This window comes from Serinus canaria, chromosome 2 (assembly GCF_022539315.1).
Source record: "Serinus canaria isolate serCan28SL12 chromosome 2, serCan2020, whole genome shotgun sequence".
Taxonomy (NCBI): Eukaryota; Metazoa; Chordata; class Aves; order Passeriformes; family Fringillidae; genus Serinus; species Serinus canaria.
Genome location: NC_066315.1, coordinates 144,463,439 through 144,479,824, shown reverse-complemented (window position 1 = coordinate 144,479,824; position 16,386 = coordinate 144,463,439). Strand labels below are relative to the sequence as shown.

General features: G+C 37.3%; 1 protein-coding gene across 2 annotated transcripts in view; it reads left to right on the top strand.

Moving 5' to 3' along the window:
* The window catches only part of ZFAT (zinc finger and AT-hook domain containing), a 77,622-nt gene that overhangs the window by 49,097 nt on the left and 12,139 nt on the right, over nt 1-16,386 (top strand). For both annotated transcript variants that reach the window (XM_009088274.4, XM_018914116.3), the window contains exons 11-15: nt 3,003-3,091; nt 5,882-6,020; nt 11,827-11,945; nt 13,317-13,443; nt 15,530-15,660. In XM_009088274.4, coding sequence (XP_009086522.1) covers nt 3,003-3,091; nt 5,882-6,020; nt 11,827-11,945; nt 13,317-13,443; nt 15,530-15,660 — 605 coding nt within the window. The remainder of the gene's footprint in view (nt 1-3,002; nt 3,092-5,881; nt 6,021-11,826; nt 11,946-13,316; nt 13,444-15,529; nt 15,661-16,386) is intronic.

The following is a 16,386-nucleotide window of genomic DNA, read 5'->3' as shown; positions in this document are numbered from 1 at the left end:
AATAATTCAAAACTTTGTGAAATTAATTTATGTGAAAGATAGCTGTCTCTGAAATATTAGGTTTCTCTGAAATTCCTACTGGCTCTGTATGCCTTCCTTGTTCTAACAGAGAATTGTTTATTTCAACAGAAATTTGAAATTGCCAATAGTTCTGTCTCTTACTGTTAAGTCTCTTACTTTTTTATTCTACAAGAATATTATTAGGATCCTGGTGTCCAATCAGCCAGTGGCAAACCTGGGCACTTACTCTCTACAGTCTCACACTCAGCACCTCATTTGCCCTGCAATTTTATAATTACTGTGATGATAACTGAAAAAGCAAGATGCACATCCAGAAAAGTATCCCATTTTATATCATAGTTTAGAGCACAACTGTACTTTATTATTCTGTGATTATCATACTGAAGTAAATTATTTAGCAGAATAAGTTGTACAGACCTTCATTAAGACTTAGTAGCTTGATTTTTGTTACTCATGTAATTGTTTGAAACCTCATTCTGCTTCTTATTGACCATTTAATTTACATTCTTTTTTATTTTCAAATTACACCTTCAGAGAAAGCACACAATGCTCTGTTACATTTTTAGAATACATTTGAAGTTTCTGTGTCAGAGATATTTTTTAATGCTTATATCTGTGTGTTCAAGTGGAAGAAACAGTCATTTTTATATCAATATGCTGCATCTTACAGGAAGATTATAGCTATTGGTTTATTACCAGTTTCTGCAGAAATGCTATGTGTTGGTAAATCACTTGTTATTCAAAAAGTATTTTTCAGTATTTTGAAGTAACTTGATCAGTAGTAGGTCTGGCAAATGCATCTAAGCTTCATATGTGAGAATCAAGATTTTACTTACCAAATGCAAACCTCAGCTGATTCCTTGCCAGGAGGAGGCAAATTGTTGTATTTGAAAGAAAAGAGAATTTCAAGCATGATCATTCTGTAAAGAAAAATGAAAAGGTCTTTTTCTATGGTCCCATTAAAAAAAAAATCACTTAATGAGGTTTCATTTCGAAAACTTTCTGTTTTATTTTCACCATCTGGCACAATCAAATGGTTAAATTCAGCGATGAAAGTTGAATTTGTTTTCACCTGTGTGTTAGTTAGGCTTCTTGAACAAATCTGTGTGTGTATAAGTCATTACTGCAATTCATCTGAGACTGCTTTGAAGTTTAGTGTTGTTAAGAACAGTGCTAAAGTTGAGCGGGATCTAGCCATGTGTGGATTGGGTTTAAAAGTGTGAAGTTAGCTTTAAGCATTCAAATGCATGTGAGGAACTGTGTTCTTTTATAAGTTACTGCTAGGTCAGGCTGAAACCTTGGCTCTAGAAGCATTGTTACTACCAGGAGCCTCCTTTATCTGGCTTCAAATTCATCATCTTCTGGAATAACTCCAGTGACTTCTAGTGGAAGGTTCCCAGCCCATCACAGGGTGATGGGGGCTGGAACAAGATGATCTTTAAGGTCCCTTCCAACCCAAACCATTCCATGAGTCTGTGTTCCTTTTTGGTAAACCTCCATTTTTGACTGGTACAAATAAATCCAAGACTTAGGCTCTTGTGCCTTGCTTTTCACACTTCCAAAACTGTTCCAGGAAATTCCCAGCGCCTTTGGAAGGTGAGTTTGACCACTGGCTCCAGTGGAAGCAGGATCTCACTGTCTGTGGAGTCTTAAGAAAGTTTCCTCACTAAGTCCACCCCAGCAAACTTTTCATGCATTTCAAACTCTTGTGAAAAAGGACATTTGTCACCAGGAATGTGGTTTGGCAGGGGACATTCAGCCTTCTGAGTGACAGTTTCTCTTTGCCCAGTGTCCCTTGCTGTAGTGACAGCACTGCAGAAGTTCTTAGCAGCACACATCTAGTGTTCTTCAGTTATTTCACAAATAAGTGAATTTGAAAGCTGTTTCACTGTTATGAGTCTTGTCTTCCTGACTTATGAATCCAAGCAATTTTTGTTCAAATATCAGAGCCCTGCAAGGTCAATTTAAGTTGTGGAATATAAAGTAGTTTTGTGTCTGATTTATTCTTTTCCAGAAGACAGACTTCTCAAGAGTGACATGAAAACAAGCAGTTCTGTAGTGCAGGGTCATTACTGCATGTGGGTAGAAGTAAACCAGAATGCCTGATTTTCATTATTTTATTTAGATACCAGAAGGTGCTTCTTAGCTATGTTTTATAGAAACTTTCACACTTGGTATAAAATGCTTTTGCCTTTTTCATCAGCATCTGGAATCTAAGAAACCCCATCTCTTTGTGATAATACAGAACATTATCTATTCTACTTATACTTTACCTTTTGATTCTTTTACTTTTGGAGTAGTTTTTAGCATATCCTTTTTCCACATCAGCCAAATACAATTTGCCAGCTGTGCACATTTAATTCAGGAATGAAGTCTTTCAGTATTTAATTCACTTTGTAATTTGGCTGCAGGTAGCAGGACTGATAGAATCGTAGAGGCAAAATAAGGAGAGTGTGAAACCCAGAGAATAAAAGGAAGGAAATTGTGTTCATTTAAATCATAAGGGAAAAAATAGATTAGTGAGAGAGACTGCTTTGAGGGGAAAATGTATTTGAATCATAGCAATTCAGTGCCTGGGACAGAAATAACTAAACCCATGTGAACAAGATCAAACATTGGTGTTTTAAGGATTTCCAAGTGTGCTTTACAAACAGCAAAGTAGCTGTGCCTGCAGTTGTAAATAATGGATTTCCTTCTTCCATTTAGGGTGCACTATAACCATTCTTATTCTTCTTTCCCAAGTGACTATCCCAGGAGAATCCAGGGCATTTAATGCTTATTATTTAAAGATTGCACTCGAGCCTTTTTCCTCCCTTATTCTGCTCTTAGCTCTAGTTAAATAAAATTTTGCAGAGCAAGTGCCAGACTTCTCTTATTTTTCTTTCTTAGCATTTTGGAATTTATCTTTATGAGGAAATAGAATCAATAGTTTTCTGAACCTAAATAGAAAAAAATTATTCCATTTGCTATTCCCATTGCAGGAAAGCAGTTTAAATGCACAGTATGTGACTACACAGCAGCCCAGAAACCACAGCTCCTACGTCATATGGAACAACATGTCTCTTTCAAGGTAAGAAAACATATAAATCATACTTAAAGTTATTAGAAAATACACAGAACTTTAGATAGCAGTGTTGAAACTGGCACATTTTCTTATTTGATGACAATTAACAGTATATACACACTTTAATATTTTGGAAATTTTGACCTTATATTCAGACTTTTGAAACAGGGTTATTTTGTTCATGACCAATTTGTAATTAGTAGTTTTATTTGACAAAAATATCAGTGTTTTGCAATATGAAACAAATTTTTTGGGTTTGATTGTCAGTCCTTGAATGAGTGAATCTGATATGTACCTTAAAATGTTCTAGGAAGGTATGGAAGCAAATCCCCACTATCACTGTTCATTCAAATTTTCCCTGAAATTTGCCAGTCTCTTGTACTACAGATGAGTTCATATACTTGAAGAAAATAGAAGAGAATTTATTTTAAAACACTTACCTTAAAACATTTATCCAAAACATGCATTGGGAAGAGTTTTGAAAATTGTTGATGTTTATATGAAGTATTTAGATTAGAGATACAGTTTATTTTAATAAATTGTAGTATGTTTTTATTTCTAAATTTCACATCGGTTCTCAGTGTGATAGGTCCTTATGGTAATGTATTGTGAAATGTTATATTCACTAAATAGGAATTATACTGGTTCCTTTTCCAGAAAAGACAGTATTTTTATTTAAGGGAATGTTCATTTTAATGTGAGGCTTTATCTTAACAGTGAACATATTTCTTATTGAAAACATGATATTATTTTCATACGTAACATCTTTCATTATCTAACAGATCATTTTACTTCTATGTAGATTACACTGCAGGCATTCTTAACAAGTACCATAAAGCAGCAAGGCAGGCAGTCTTTTCAATGATGGTTTAAGTTTTGGAAGACAAAACAAGTAATCTAAAGAGATGATACATTCTGAACAAATAATTTTTCTGTCTTAAGTATGTGGTTTTGTGCCGGACTTACATTTTTTTAAAAGATTTTTTTTGTAAAAGGGAAGACATGATTTTCCTTTTTTTATGGCTAAAGTGATTAATGCACTCACAGTGCAGTTGTTGAAATGCAGCTGGTTCTGACCTTGGGATCTTCCTACACATAAATGTGGCAGTTCAAGACATCATTAAGAGAACTGAACTCTGGGTTAGATCAATCAGGAGTATTTGTTTAGAGTTCAAAAAATGTTTGCCTCCTTCTAGGACAGTTGTTTTCATGCTTATCAGGCTCAGAGAAATGTCAGTACTTATGTGACCTAATGGTCCTTTAATCCATCATATTTCCCAGCTCCATGAATTTGCAGTCCTGCTATCCAATAGTCGGTAACATGCATGACTTGCACAAGTGAGTGCTACAAGAGCACAGCAGTCTGTCTGCATTCTTTTCCTTAAAAAATGACAGTTTCAGCAATAGAAAGAGAGTATCCATCTCTGAAATACTGAGTAGCTGAATTTTACAGTACCCTCTGAAGCATAAGGTTAAGGGAGTCTGAACATCACTTTTCTTCCTTATTTTTGCTGTTTGGAACCTGAAGGAAGATCATGAGCAATGAGCTTAGGAGAGTGTTCTAATCAATGTACCCTGACTGCAGACATTTCCCTGCTTTAAATTCAGCTCCTGGATGAACATTTCTGTACCAACCATTTTCTGCTGAGGAGCTTTAGGTGGGACTGCTGTGCATGAAACATTTCCCATCCTATTCTGAGGAACTTGACTTTTCCCTGAGGACTTCAGTCAACATCTGCATGCTTTTACAGGACCTAATGCTTGTGTCAAGCTCCCTATAAGTGTGATATATCTCAGTCAGAAAGTTATTATCAAAGGTTAACTTTAGGCTCAAATGTTTGTTTTCCTAATTTTTTTTTCCTTAGGAATTTGTCTGTATGTCAGTTGAAGAGAGATGTGTTCTTAAAAAATTAATTAATTTAGTTGCAAAAGTCAGCTCACCAAATGGTCAGAGAAATGCAAATGCCAGGGAAAAGTGAAAGAAAAGGGGAAAGGGGAGGGAAGGGGAGAGAAGGGGGGGAAGGGAAGGGGAGGGGAGGGAAGGGAAGGGAAGGGAAGGGAAGGGAAGGGAAGGGAAGGGAAGGGAAGGGAAGGGAAGGGAAGGGAAGGGAAGGGAAGGGAAGGGAAGGGAAGGGAAGGGAAGGGAAGGGAAGGGAAGGGAAGGGAAGGGAAGGGGAAGGGAAGGGAAGGGAAGGGAAGGGAAGGGAAGGGAAGGGAAGGGAAGGGAAGGGAAGGGAAGGGAAGGGAAGGGAAGGGAAGGGAAGGGAAGGGAAGGGAAAGGGAAGGGAAAGGGAAGGGAAGGGAAGGGAAGGGAAGGGAAAGAAGGGAAGGGAAGGGAAGGGAAGGGAAGGGAAAGGAAAGGGGAAAGGAAAAGGAAGGGGAAGCTGTTAAATTCGATTGGCTGTGCAATCATGCTGAACTTTCAGTTATTTCAGTTGTCTTGCTGCCCTTTGTCAGACCAAAGCTCACAGCAGCTGAGTCATTTCACAGTAGAGTGTCTCCACATGATTAGACCTGTTATCATCAATTATGAAAAGACACAATTTACTGAATTACAAAAACTGGGTAATATTCTTGTAATAGTGAGAATATTTGTTGTCTTGCACATAATAAAAAGAACCAAATTTAGGTAATGTTTAGTTACAGCTTCAATTTCTTTTGAAGTTTTGAGAGTTGCCTTGAAAGATGCCCAAGCCAGAAATGAACATGTTTTCTTGGGATCAAAACATTGTAGCTTAGACCAGTATCCTGAAGAAGTGAGGAAATACAGTCCAACATTTTCCTTTTTGCTCCCAGCCCTTCCGCTGTGCACACTGCCACTATTCCTGCAATATATCTGGGTCCCTGAAGAGGCATTACAACAGGAAGCATCCCAATGAAGAGTATGTCAATGCAGGGTCTGGGGAACCTGCAGCTGAAGCTCTTATCCAACAAGGTACATCACCAAATAAGATTTGTTGGTTTGTTTGGTTTTTTTTTTGCTGAAGCAAACTTGGTGTGAAGGTAAACTTTTGTGCAGTAGGTGCTCTTCAGTTTATTGGGTGTCATATGATAAATCATTAAACCTTTTTAGTAATTCTGAAATGGCCACCTTTTACCCTTCATTCAGTGTCCTTTGTTCTTGGTTTTTAAGGGTGTGGGAACCAAAGGTTTGTTTGACCTTGACTGTGCTATATGTTGTTGCATACATTTATCATTTACACTTGTTTGTCTCTTTTTGTGAGTCAAGTATCACTGCATGTTGAAATGAATGATAAATTTCCACCATTCTGCTGATAAATTTCTGTGACAATTCTGCAAGGCTGAACTCGAGGTAAGGTTCAGCAAACATAAGGAAAGCGACTGAAAAGTAAATGGCAGCAAAATTCCCACTAGAAAAAGCCAGGGAGTAAAGAGAGTACAGGTAAAGCAGGTTAGGAATTGTTATGCTCAGAATGTTGTTTATGGGCAAAGGAAGCCCACCTTGTCTGTGTAAGCCAAGAATTTATTAGTAGTACAACAAAAATCACAGCAGTCTAATTTAGGATTAGTCTGACTCCCATAAGTAGCTTTGCTGTTACACACTGGGTAGATGAACCAAAGCAAACAACTGATTGTACAGTCAGGTACATTTATGGATGTAAAGCTCCTTCAGTTCTAGTGCCTGGTGTGAGGATATTGAGCAAGAAGAGGAGAAAGCCAGATTAAATATTTAATTGTGTGGAAAATATTTTCATTCTTGGTAAAATTAAGTTTCCTTCTTTGTTACACATAACTTTAGAAAGTGTTTTCCCTGGTTTTTTTTAGTAGAAACTACCAACAGTTTCATCCTTTGGAATCTTCAGTTTCTGATTTTTTTGAAGAGGAATAGAGACCAAAATAATGCTGTTGTATTAGATAATGAATTAAATGTAATTCTTCTAAGGTTACATTTTTTCTAAATGCTATTTCCAAATAATTAATCTAACACATAACATTAATCTATTGAAGGCATTAATCCATGTTAAAATACTGAAATCATGACACAGAGAAAGATAACTCCCTTTAAACTTGCTCTATAAGGGGAAAATGTATAACTACAATAAGTAATCTGAGTCTCTGTTGGTTTTGTATGACATTTCTTTGTTTCCTTTTGTAAAAAACAAAACAACCAAATAATTCTAAAAGTAACTATCTATAACAGAGTAGGAATATATAGTATAATTTTATGATTATTTTCACAGGCAGTACAAGTCCATGGGGAACCTGCAGTTGTTTTAAGGAAGTAATATTTGCTTGGTCAGGATTCAGAGCCTCTATTTTGTAGTCACCCAGATGAAGGAAAAACTCTTCCCTATGGGGAGCTTTGTTTAACTTACCAAATATCTGAGCATTGCAAGGAATTATTTCTCTGTAGCTTCTTTTAGGAATAGATATGAGAGAATGAATTCTCCTAGTATAAATTAGGGATCATACTTGCAATGTTTGGAACAAAGAAAATTAATCTTATACTGATTAGGCTTTCCTTCCCCTTTGGGAGCCAGATAAATGCATTTCTGAAGGTAATACTTTTCCACTGAAACAAAAGAACTGTAAAGTTGTTGAGATGCAAGAGTAGCCTTAAAATGGAGACATTGGAGTAAGATGAGAGAGAAGACACTTTTTTCCTGTGGTGGAAATCCTTTTCCCACCCCACTGGAACATTGGACAGGATGAAATTTAACAAGGTCAAATGTCAGCTGCTGCCCCCAGGGTGGAGCAATGCCTGGCACTAGCCCTGCAAGCAGGTTTCTGGTTGCAGCAGCTCACCAGGAGCCAGCAGTGGCCCTGGTAGCCCAGAGGGCAAATCCCATCCTGGGCTGCATTAAACACTGCATGAGCAGCAGGGAAAAGAGAGGATTATCCTGCTGTGCTCAGGTTGGGAGCCCTGAGTGCAGGGCTGGGATCACCAGGTGAGGATGTGAAGGTTCATGACTGTGTCCAGAGGGTACCAAAGATGGTGATGGGGCTGGAAGCCATGTCCTGTGAGGAGCACCTGAGGGCTCTGGGCTTCTCTGGTTCGGAGGAGGCTGAGGGGTGACCTCATTGCTCTCTGGCAGCTTCCTGAGGGGGAAATGGGAGAGGGAAGTGCTGAGCTCTTCTCCTTGGGATCCAGTGATAGAACACGTTGGAATGGTTCAAAACTGTGCCTGGGAAGCTTAGACTGGACATTAGGAAGCATTTCTTTACTGAGAGGGTGGTGAAACTGTAGAAGAGGCTTCCCAGAGAGGTGATCAGTGCCTGAAGGCTGTCAGTGTTTAAGGGGCATTTGGGCAATGCCCTTAACAACATCTTTAACTTTTGGTCATCCTGAACTGGTCAGGCAGCTGGACTGGATGGTCCTTGTAGGTCCCTTACAACTGAAACAGCCTTTTCTGTTCTTTCCATCTCTGGCTTTGCATCCTTCTTTCTCTTCCTCTCCTTACACAGCATTTATATTTCCTGTGCTGACAGTAGTGCTGTGCCTGTTTTCCACATTCACCTGTGGAAAAGTCAGGCATTTTAGAGTAGTAATGAGGCATCAAATCCATGTAGGAGCTATGAAGTCAGTGTCTCTTCTCAGGGCTCTGTAATGAAGAAAGCTATATTAATAGGTGTGATTTCCCACATGCAGCTTCCTTTGCCAATTCAATTTCCTGTTCTGTGAAGCATCAGATGTATCTTGCACCTGGGCTCCAATAAGACCAGAGATTCCTTATCAGGCTATAGAAACATCAATTTTTTTCAGTGAGTTGGTAATCTCACTGGGGGAAGAATTGTTCCTGGTGGGAGACATTTGCATTTGGAAGTGATAAACATGAATCCTATTGAAGTTAATAAAGGTTTTCCTGATTTGGAAATCAGAATGTTTTCTGTATCTGGTTCATACAGAAAAAACAGGGTATTGTGGACACATTCTGCAGTATGACAAGTAAGTCATATTTGTCCTATATGACACCTGGGTATCATGAAAGGTAATAGATGTTAGAAATAAATTCTTCACTGTGAGGTACTGGAACAAATTACCCAGATAAACTGTGGATGCCCCATGCCTGGAAGTGTTCCAGGCCAGGTTGGATGGGGCCCTGAGCAACCTTGTCTAGTGGAAGGTGTCCCTGCCAATTGGCACAGGGATTGAACAAGATGATCTTAAAGGTCCCTTCCAATCCAAACCTTTGGATGATTCTGTGGGTTTCTGAGCTGCTTGGGCCAGAAGTTGCACCTTGCTGTCTGACAAGCTTCTATTTAGTTTCAATTACTGTATTCATAGATCTGAAAAGCAATTTTGGAAATTTATTCATGTATTCATATAAAGGAAAAAGGCCTGATATTAAACAAATCATTTGAAATGAAGGGACTGTAGATAAAAAGGAAAAGAAAAGAGTATGAGCAAGCAAAAAGGCTTGAAAAGAAATTGAGAGGGGGAGGTAACAAAGATTAATATCTAATAAAAGCTGTTTATATCTATTTGTATTGTATTCTGCTTTTTCTAAGTTACCTACTGAACCCAGAGTGAATTGCCTCACACTTGCTCATCTCCTCTACTCTCAGTTGGTTTTTGACTGCATTGCAGGCACTGCAAATAAACTTAATTGGAAATATTTATATGAATGTAGACTGCTGGACTGTAGTCAAGATTCCTAGAATGAGCTTATAAATAAATGAATGATTCATAGAAGAGGGACTGTGTTCATTGGAGTAACTGCATTGCCAAGGATAGACAGCAATATTTGATTTCTGGGCTTGTGGATAGAAATTGGAATCACCCAGGATCAGAGAAATGCTTGGGATTTTGCAGGGTGTGTGTGTTTCTTTGTTTAAGCAGAAGCCTATGATCTGACATTTATTTAAGTATTATAAAGTAATAAAGGAAAACAAACAGCATAAGAATTTGATAAATTCTGCAAGAGTAGCAAGAATATTATGCATTACCCACTAGTTTTTCTACAAGGCCCTGTCTATGTGCTCATTTTTGATGGCTTATTTTATAGTTTCATTTGCTTTGTGCTGGGCAAGTCACATACAATTTTTCCCAAATTTGTTTCTTTTCTCCTCACTGATACTCCCTCCCATCCATAAACATTTTGTTTACATGTCTGAGAGACAGATTTTGGTTTGTGTTTGTGCACCTGCTGGTGCAGGCCATACCTGAGGATGCAGCTGTGGCCTCAGTGTTCTGTTCTGCAGCTCAAATGAGAATTGTCTTGTGGAGATTTTAGGTCCATAAATAAAAAAGAGCACATGCCAGTGGAAAGAAGTTGTGGAGCTATGTAAGATGTGCCTGCAGTGTTTTGTTACAAATATCAGTTTTGTTATTGAAAGTAGTAAAGGTGTGTAATTCATTGACACTCTCTGTATGTTACCCATTATTCTAAAAAATTATCTAGAAATTAATTTTTCTGAGCTTCCATATCAAGTCACTGATATGGAGTTATATATTACCAGTTGAATTCTATGCCTATATTATTTGTTTTTTAATTAAATTCATAATGACAAAAATTACAGATTTAATTTACCTGGTGTGTTTTTATAATGATTTTGATATGGAAGTAATGCAGAAAAGTGTTCACTGCTTCACAGCAATATGTTTTTCCTAGTGCTACAGATTGGTGTGAAACTAATGTGTAATTTCATTTTCTGTAACTGATAATATTATCTAAACTAATCTGTTCTAATCTGAACTTTTTGAGTTTCCCTTAGTAAAACTGCTTTAGTTTTGCCTAGAGATGGAATATTGAGCATCTGCTCTAACAGTGAAGTTTGGTAAAGACTTAGCAAAGAAGAGGGTTAGTGTAGTAACAATAGGTGTCAGTGAAAGTAAGTGTCTCTCACCCTAGAGACTGGATGTAGTTACCTTCTGTTTTATCAAAATAAAAATTTTGCTTCTTTTCACCTGGTTACCATATGGTAGCTTTCCATAAATGTAAAATGGGATGTTTTCTAATTGCCTTGTTTGTAAAGGACTGTGCAGCCAGGTCTTGGCTTATGTCCAGCTCCTGTGGGTGTGTTTGCCTTGGAACATGATGGTGAGAATCATCTTTTGCCACAATGAAGTGGAGCCAGGCTTGTGGTAGCACAGTGCCTGCCATTAGATTTGTTACAGTGAGTTCTGGTCACCTAATGGAACAATTTATCACATGCAGGTTGTTCAGGTTGTCTTTAGTCAATAGAGGGGAAAAAAAGAGAAATACTTATTTGCATAATTACAAGCAAGTGAGATCTGAGATTTGTCCAAACGACTTCCATAAGCAAAAGAAGTAAAAGCTCTTTAATCTCGTATAAAAAATTGGATTCTCATTATTTTATCATGCTTAGATTTTTACGTGTAATGCTGCACACTCACACATTAAACATTGTGCTACCTTCTTGCTATGCATCATTTTGTAGACAGAAAACATTATTTACAGTTTGCATGTTAACATAAAACTCAAGAGCAAAGATATTTGGGTAAAGAGAATATTACATTGTTAATGCTTCCTAGTTTACTTTGCTAATGTAAAAAAAAACAAACCAATGTTTGTTTTGAAACTTGAGAAAATTAGAACAGCTGCATTTGAGAGGACACATTTAAAAAATATTACTGAAGTATGCCACCAATGTGTATGTTAAACATCAATATATTTCATATAGGACAAACGGCTAAAAGAAAACATTTCACAGTTACATGGCTTGATTGAGATGGGGTCAAATTAGCAGGTTGTTCCTGTGTTGTAAAAGAATTTATATGAAAATAACTCAAAGAATTTATTTGTGTTTTCTTGTAGGTGGCATTAAGTGTCCTGTTTGCAGCTTTGTGTATGGTACAAAATGGGAGTTCAACAGACATCTTAAAAACAAGCATGGAATGAAGCTGGTGGAGAATGATGGGGAGACCAAATGGGAGGTAAAGTAAAATAACAATGGCTTTGACACTAAGATTTTCTAAATTATGGGGAGGAAAGTAAGGATAAAAATAAGAAGTGTGAAAAATGTGATTCTGACTTCATATAAGATGAGAAGATTGTGGGATCTTATCTTTGTGTGAATGCATGCCTTGCTATGTCTGTTAAATTTTAATATGTGGTAGGGTTAACAACCTTATAAGTGCTTATTTTTGCATTTTAGGCTTCTAGTCCTCTGTTTGCAGCAGAAAGGGTGAAAGCTTTTTAAAAAAATAGTGAAATGGAAAAACTTAGTGTATTTTGTAATATGCTGACTATTCACTGGAGTTAACTGCAAGATGAGCAAAGCTGCAGAAAAGAAGTTTATGTCTTGGTCCAGAGAAGGCTAGAATCTAGAAAACTGAATTTTTTAATGGCCTAGCTGAAAAAATTATAATGTTATGCAGAGTAAGTCTTCTATGATGTGTTCCATGCTTTCAGCTTCAATCCTGGAGATGCAGAATCAATGGGAAAACCACAGATTTAAACAGTTCCATTAAAAATTCTGGCTGGCCAATGGAGTGTGTTCCACTGCCCGAGCAGGCTGATCTTGAAATCCAGTGAGAGGAAAAAGTCAGGAGTCAACTGCAGCTGGCTGACCCCCACAGTTTTAGGCCTCTTCTGCTAAATTTCAGTCTGGCCCCCATCACAAATCTAATGCCCGATTTGGAAGAGCTGACCTGCAGGTCTTGTCTAACTGTTATTGAGTATCCACACACAGAAGGATGAGTCTTTGAAAAACACTGGAGTAGGTTCTATTTGGACAGCTGTTCAAAGAAGCAGGACAAGCATTTTAAAATGTAACCCTGCAAAGTCCTTTATCCATATTCCAAATGATTCTCTGTACACTTTCCCTGTAGCTGCCCAAAGCTGGAAAAATAAGGGGGAATGACTCTGTTGCTGAATTGGCAATAGAATCCCATCAGAGCAGGAATATATAGTGACAGCTTGTCTTGAAAAAAACATAGTTTATGGATAGGATAGCTTTTCTGAAATAAAATGGCATTTTTTCAAGCTTCTGAGGTGTTTTAGCAGTTCTGAATAATAAACTAATTTTTCTCAAAAAGTCTTTGCTAAGCCCTGGTACAGTACAAGTCTGTTGTTAGTTCTAAGATAACTGTGCAACAAAAATAAGGTCAGGACAACAACTTTTGAAGTAGAATCCAGAAGAACACTGTGGGATGATTATCCTGTCTCCCATGTAATACTCTTCTTGAATTCTGTTTCACCCAGTATTGCTCTTGTTACACAATTTGTTGTCCAAACTCATTCCTTATTGCTGTTAAATCACTGAAATGAGATTATTCATGCCTTGGCTGGGTTTTGTTTCCAAGTTAACTGCTGAGGTTTCTGAAGAAGCATCCACTCAGTATCTCCATATCACAGAGGCTGGAGAAGATGTTCAAGGCACTCAAGCTGCTGTGGCTGCATTACAGAACCTCAGATACACTTCTGAGAACAGTGAGTTACCTTTTTCCTAGGTTGGAACACAAATACACATTTTCTTCCAAAATATCCAATTCTTTTGAGTGTACTGAGCAATATACAACCTCCTGTAATCTCCAATTAAAATGATGAAATAAGTCATCCAGAACTTACTTCTGGGGGGGGTACATTTTCGTTAAGTATAAATGAGAAATTATAATTCATTATGAATTCCTATATCTTAAAGTAATTAATACTTATCACTGCCTGTTTTGTACTTTATTATTAGCTGTGTGGAATTTCCTGCCTATATTATTAAATATGCTGTGAAATTAGCTGTCTTGGCAGAGTAGATGGTGTGTATCTAATGACAATTCTCTGGCTATTATTTTTCTCCCTCTCTGGCTTTAGTCAGCAAGACTGCAGGAGTGACATGGTGGAATAGCTCATTTACCACATTCCCAAGGCAGCAATAACAATCTCTGATTTGGTGCTACACAAAACTAAATGAGCTATTCTGTATGAGGTTGGGAAGGGAAAGAGTAGCATTAGATAATGTCTGCTAAGTGTGAAATAACAAAAACCAGGAGAAAAGAAAAACATGCCCAGATTTCTGAGAGGGTTAAAACACCAGAGACTAGAACAGGTCCTATGTGTTTGTTTTGGTTTTTTTTTTTAATTTAATACATATAAATAAATGCCCTGGTTATGAGAAGACAGCATTTTACAGTTGTTTACAATTGTAGTCTTTATAGTTCACAATACAGATACATTCAAAAACTCAGTTTTTATGGATTTTCCAAGCATGTTGCAATTAAATTACATTACTGCTAGTTTCTAGATATTACTTTAATGAGTTGAGATTCTGAATAAGTGAAAACTTCTTGAGAAGTTTTCTTAAACTTCTGTATATCTAAATTAAAATAAATATTTTCATAGAATGTACTGTACATAGCAGTCTTTATTTTAAGCATGAAGCTATAATTTTTTGAGTAATCTTTTTAGAGCATCCAACTTCAGATACTCTTCCAGCATATTCCTTCTTAGGATAAAAACAGTAGTATCTTGTCTAAAGGCAGTTTTATAGTTAAAAAAAAAAAACAACAAAGCAAGCAAACCTTCTTCACTACCTAAATACACTTGTTTCTTACATAAATTACAAAATATAGCTACTTTCTATTTGAAATTAAATTATCTGACCTAGACTACTAATACTAGCACAGTATCAACCTCAGTTTAAAAGAGTTTAAGTTAGAGAATGAGATTTATTCTATTTTCTATCTTTTTTCTGTCTCTGACAGTGATTAAAGCAAATATGGAGAAGCTTTACCTGACCCTGACAGCCTCTTTCCCAGTCTGACATCTCCCTCATGCTGGCAGTGGGCCTGTAGGAATGGTGGGCCATTGGTGGGAATTTGTATTCCTTCATAACAAAAAATATTTTTCTTCATTCAGGTCTTTCACATCTTGAGAGAAGTGAGAGTACAACTATAAACATTTTGTTTGGATTTTTTTTGTAAAGATCCCTTTCCTTTGGCAGGGCTACACACATCAGAGAATTTTTTAAAAAGGACAGACATGTTTTGATCCAGTGTTTATAAAGTGATCAGTATGAGTTTTCCCAAGCAATTAATATTTTCCTTCAGCAGGTTAGTGATAAAACTTCTTCATGTAGGTTGAGGGGTATTACAGAGGACCAGACAGAGGGTAAACACAGGTTTCTAAAGTACCAAATGGCTGTTTTGGTTATAGGTGTACAGGCAGGTTCTGTGTAAGGTGAATGTCTGGTAAATACACATTTGGATTTGTAAAGTCTTGCAGCTGCCTAATTTGCAGTACCTGGTATGACTTGTGGCTGTTTCTTTATTCAATGTATTCTTTTAGATCTCTTTCAAATAGGCATTGAAGTGATCAGTGTGGCTGCACTTGCTGATTCATGCATTCCCTGGGCAAATTTGTTTTGTGAATACTGCCCTGCCATAGATCTGTTATTAAAATGTCACATTATTGAGCTTTTTGAATTGTACCAACAGCACTGCAAGGCAGGGCTGTGCTGTTTGGTTCACATAGCCTCAGAACTGTGCTCCTGTGATGATCTTATGGCTGCTGTCTTTTTGATAAGGTGAAAGACTGGATCCAACAGCTGTAAACATCCTGCAGCAGATCATTGAGTTGGGTTCAGAGTCCCACGATGCCACCGCAGTGGCTTCTGTCGTTACCATGGCACCTGGCACGGTGACAGTGGTGAAGCAGGTAAGAGCTCTTTTCCTCTCTAAACCAGCCACATTCCATTTTCATATATTTACTGTGAAATGGGTGTTACTTTGCAAGGGACAAATTTTACATGATCATTCAAAACACATAGAGAACTTTTCCTGGTTTTTCACTGGGTGTTGTGTGTATGGGTGTTTACATGCCCAAGCATGTACATGTTCATATATATACACATATATCCTTATACATCTAAAAGTGCATATAGTTTTGTATGTTTTATAGTTTTTATAGTTTTTGAATTAATAAATACATCTGTATCTGTATGTAGGTATGTGTGTGAAAATACAGCTTTTTTCTAGCAGGTGTTTTCAGGTTTTATAAAATAACATATTTTGTGCAGACACTTAATGCCATTGTCATCTAAAAGATTCAGCTGGTCCTTGGTGCAGCAAGCAAAAGGAAATAATTTTCAATTTGAGGTGCCTATTGGGTTCAAGCATCAGGACTTTTTGCTCAGTATTTCCTCCCCACAGGCATCTGCTAACTTCCATTTTTCACTCTCCTCTCAGTGTTCTTTAAACTCTGCTTGTTCCTTCTCTTTCAGCACAGCTCTTTGCTTATCCCTTTCCCCACTGATTCACTGGGGTCTCTGCACTCAGTGGTTGACAGGTGAGGAAAGGACATGAGAAGTTTTAACTTCCTAAAGAGTTTAAGTAACTCTTTTTATTTAAATGAACCAGAACTCATTATTCTGAGTGCTGAAAC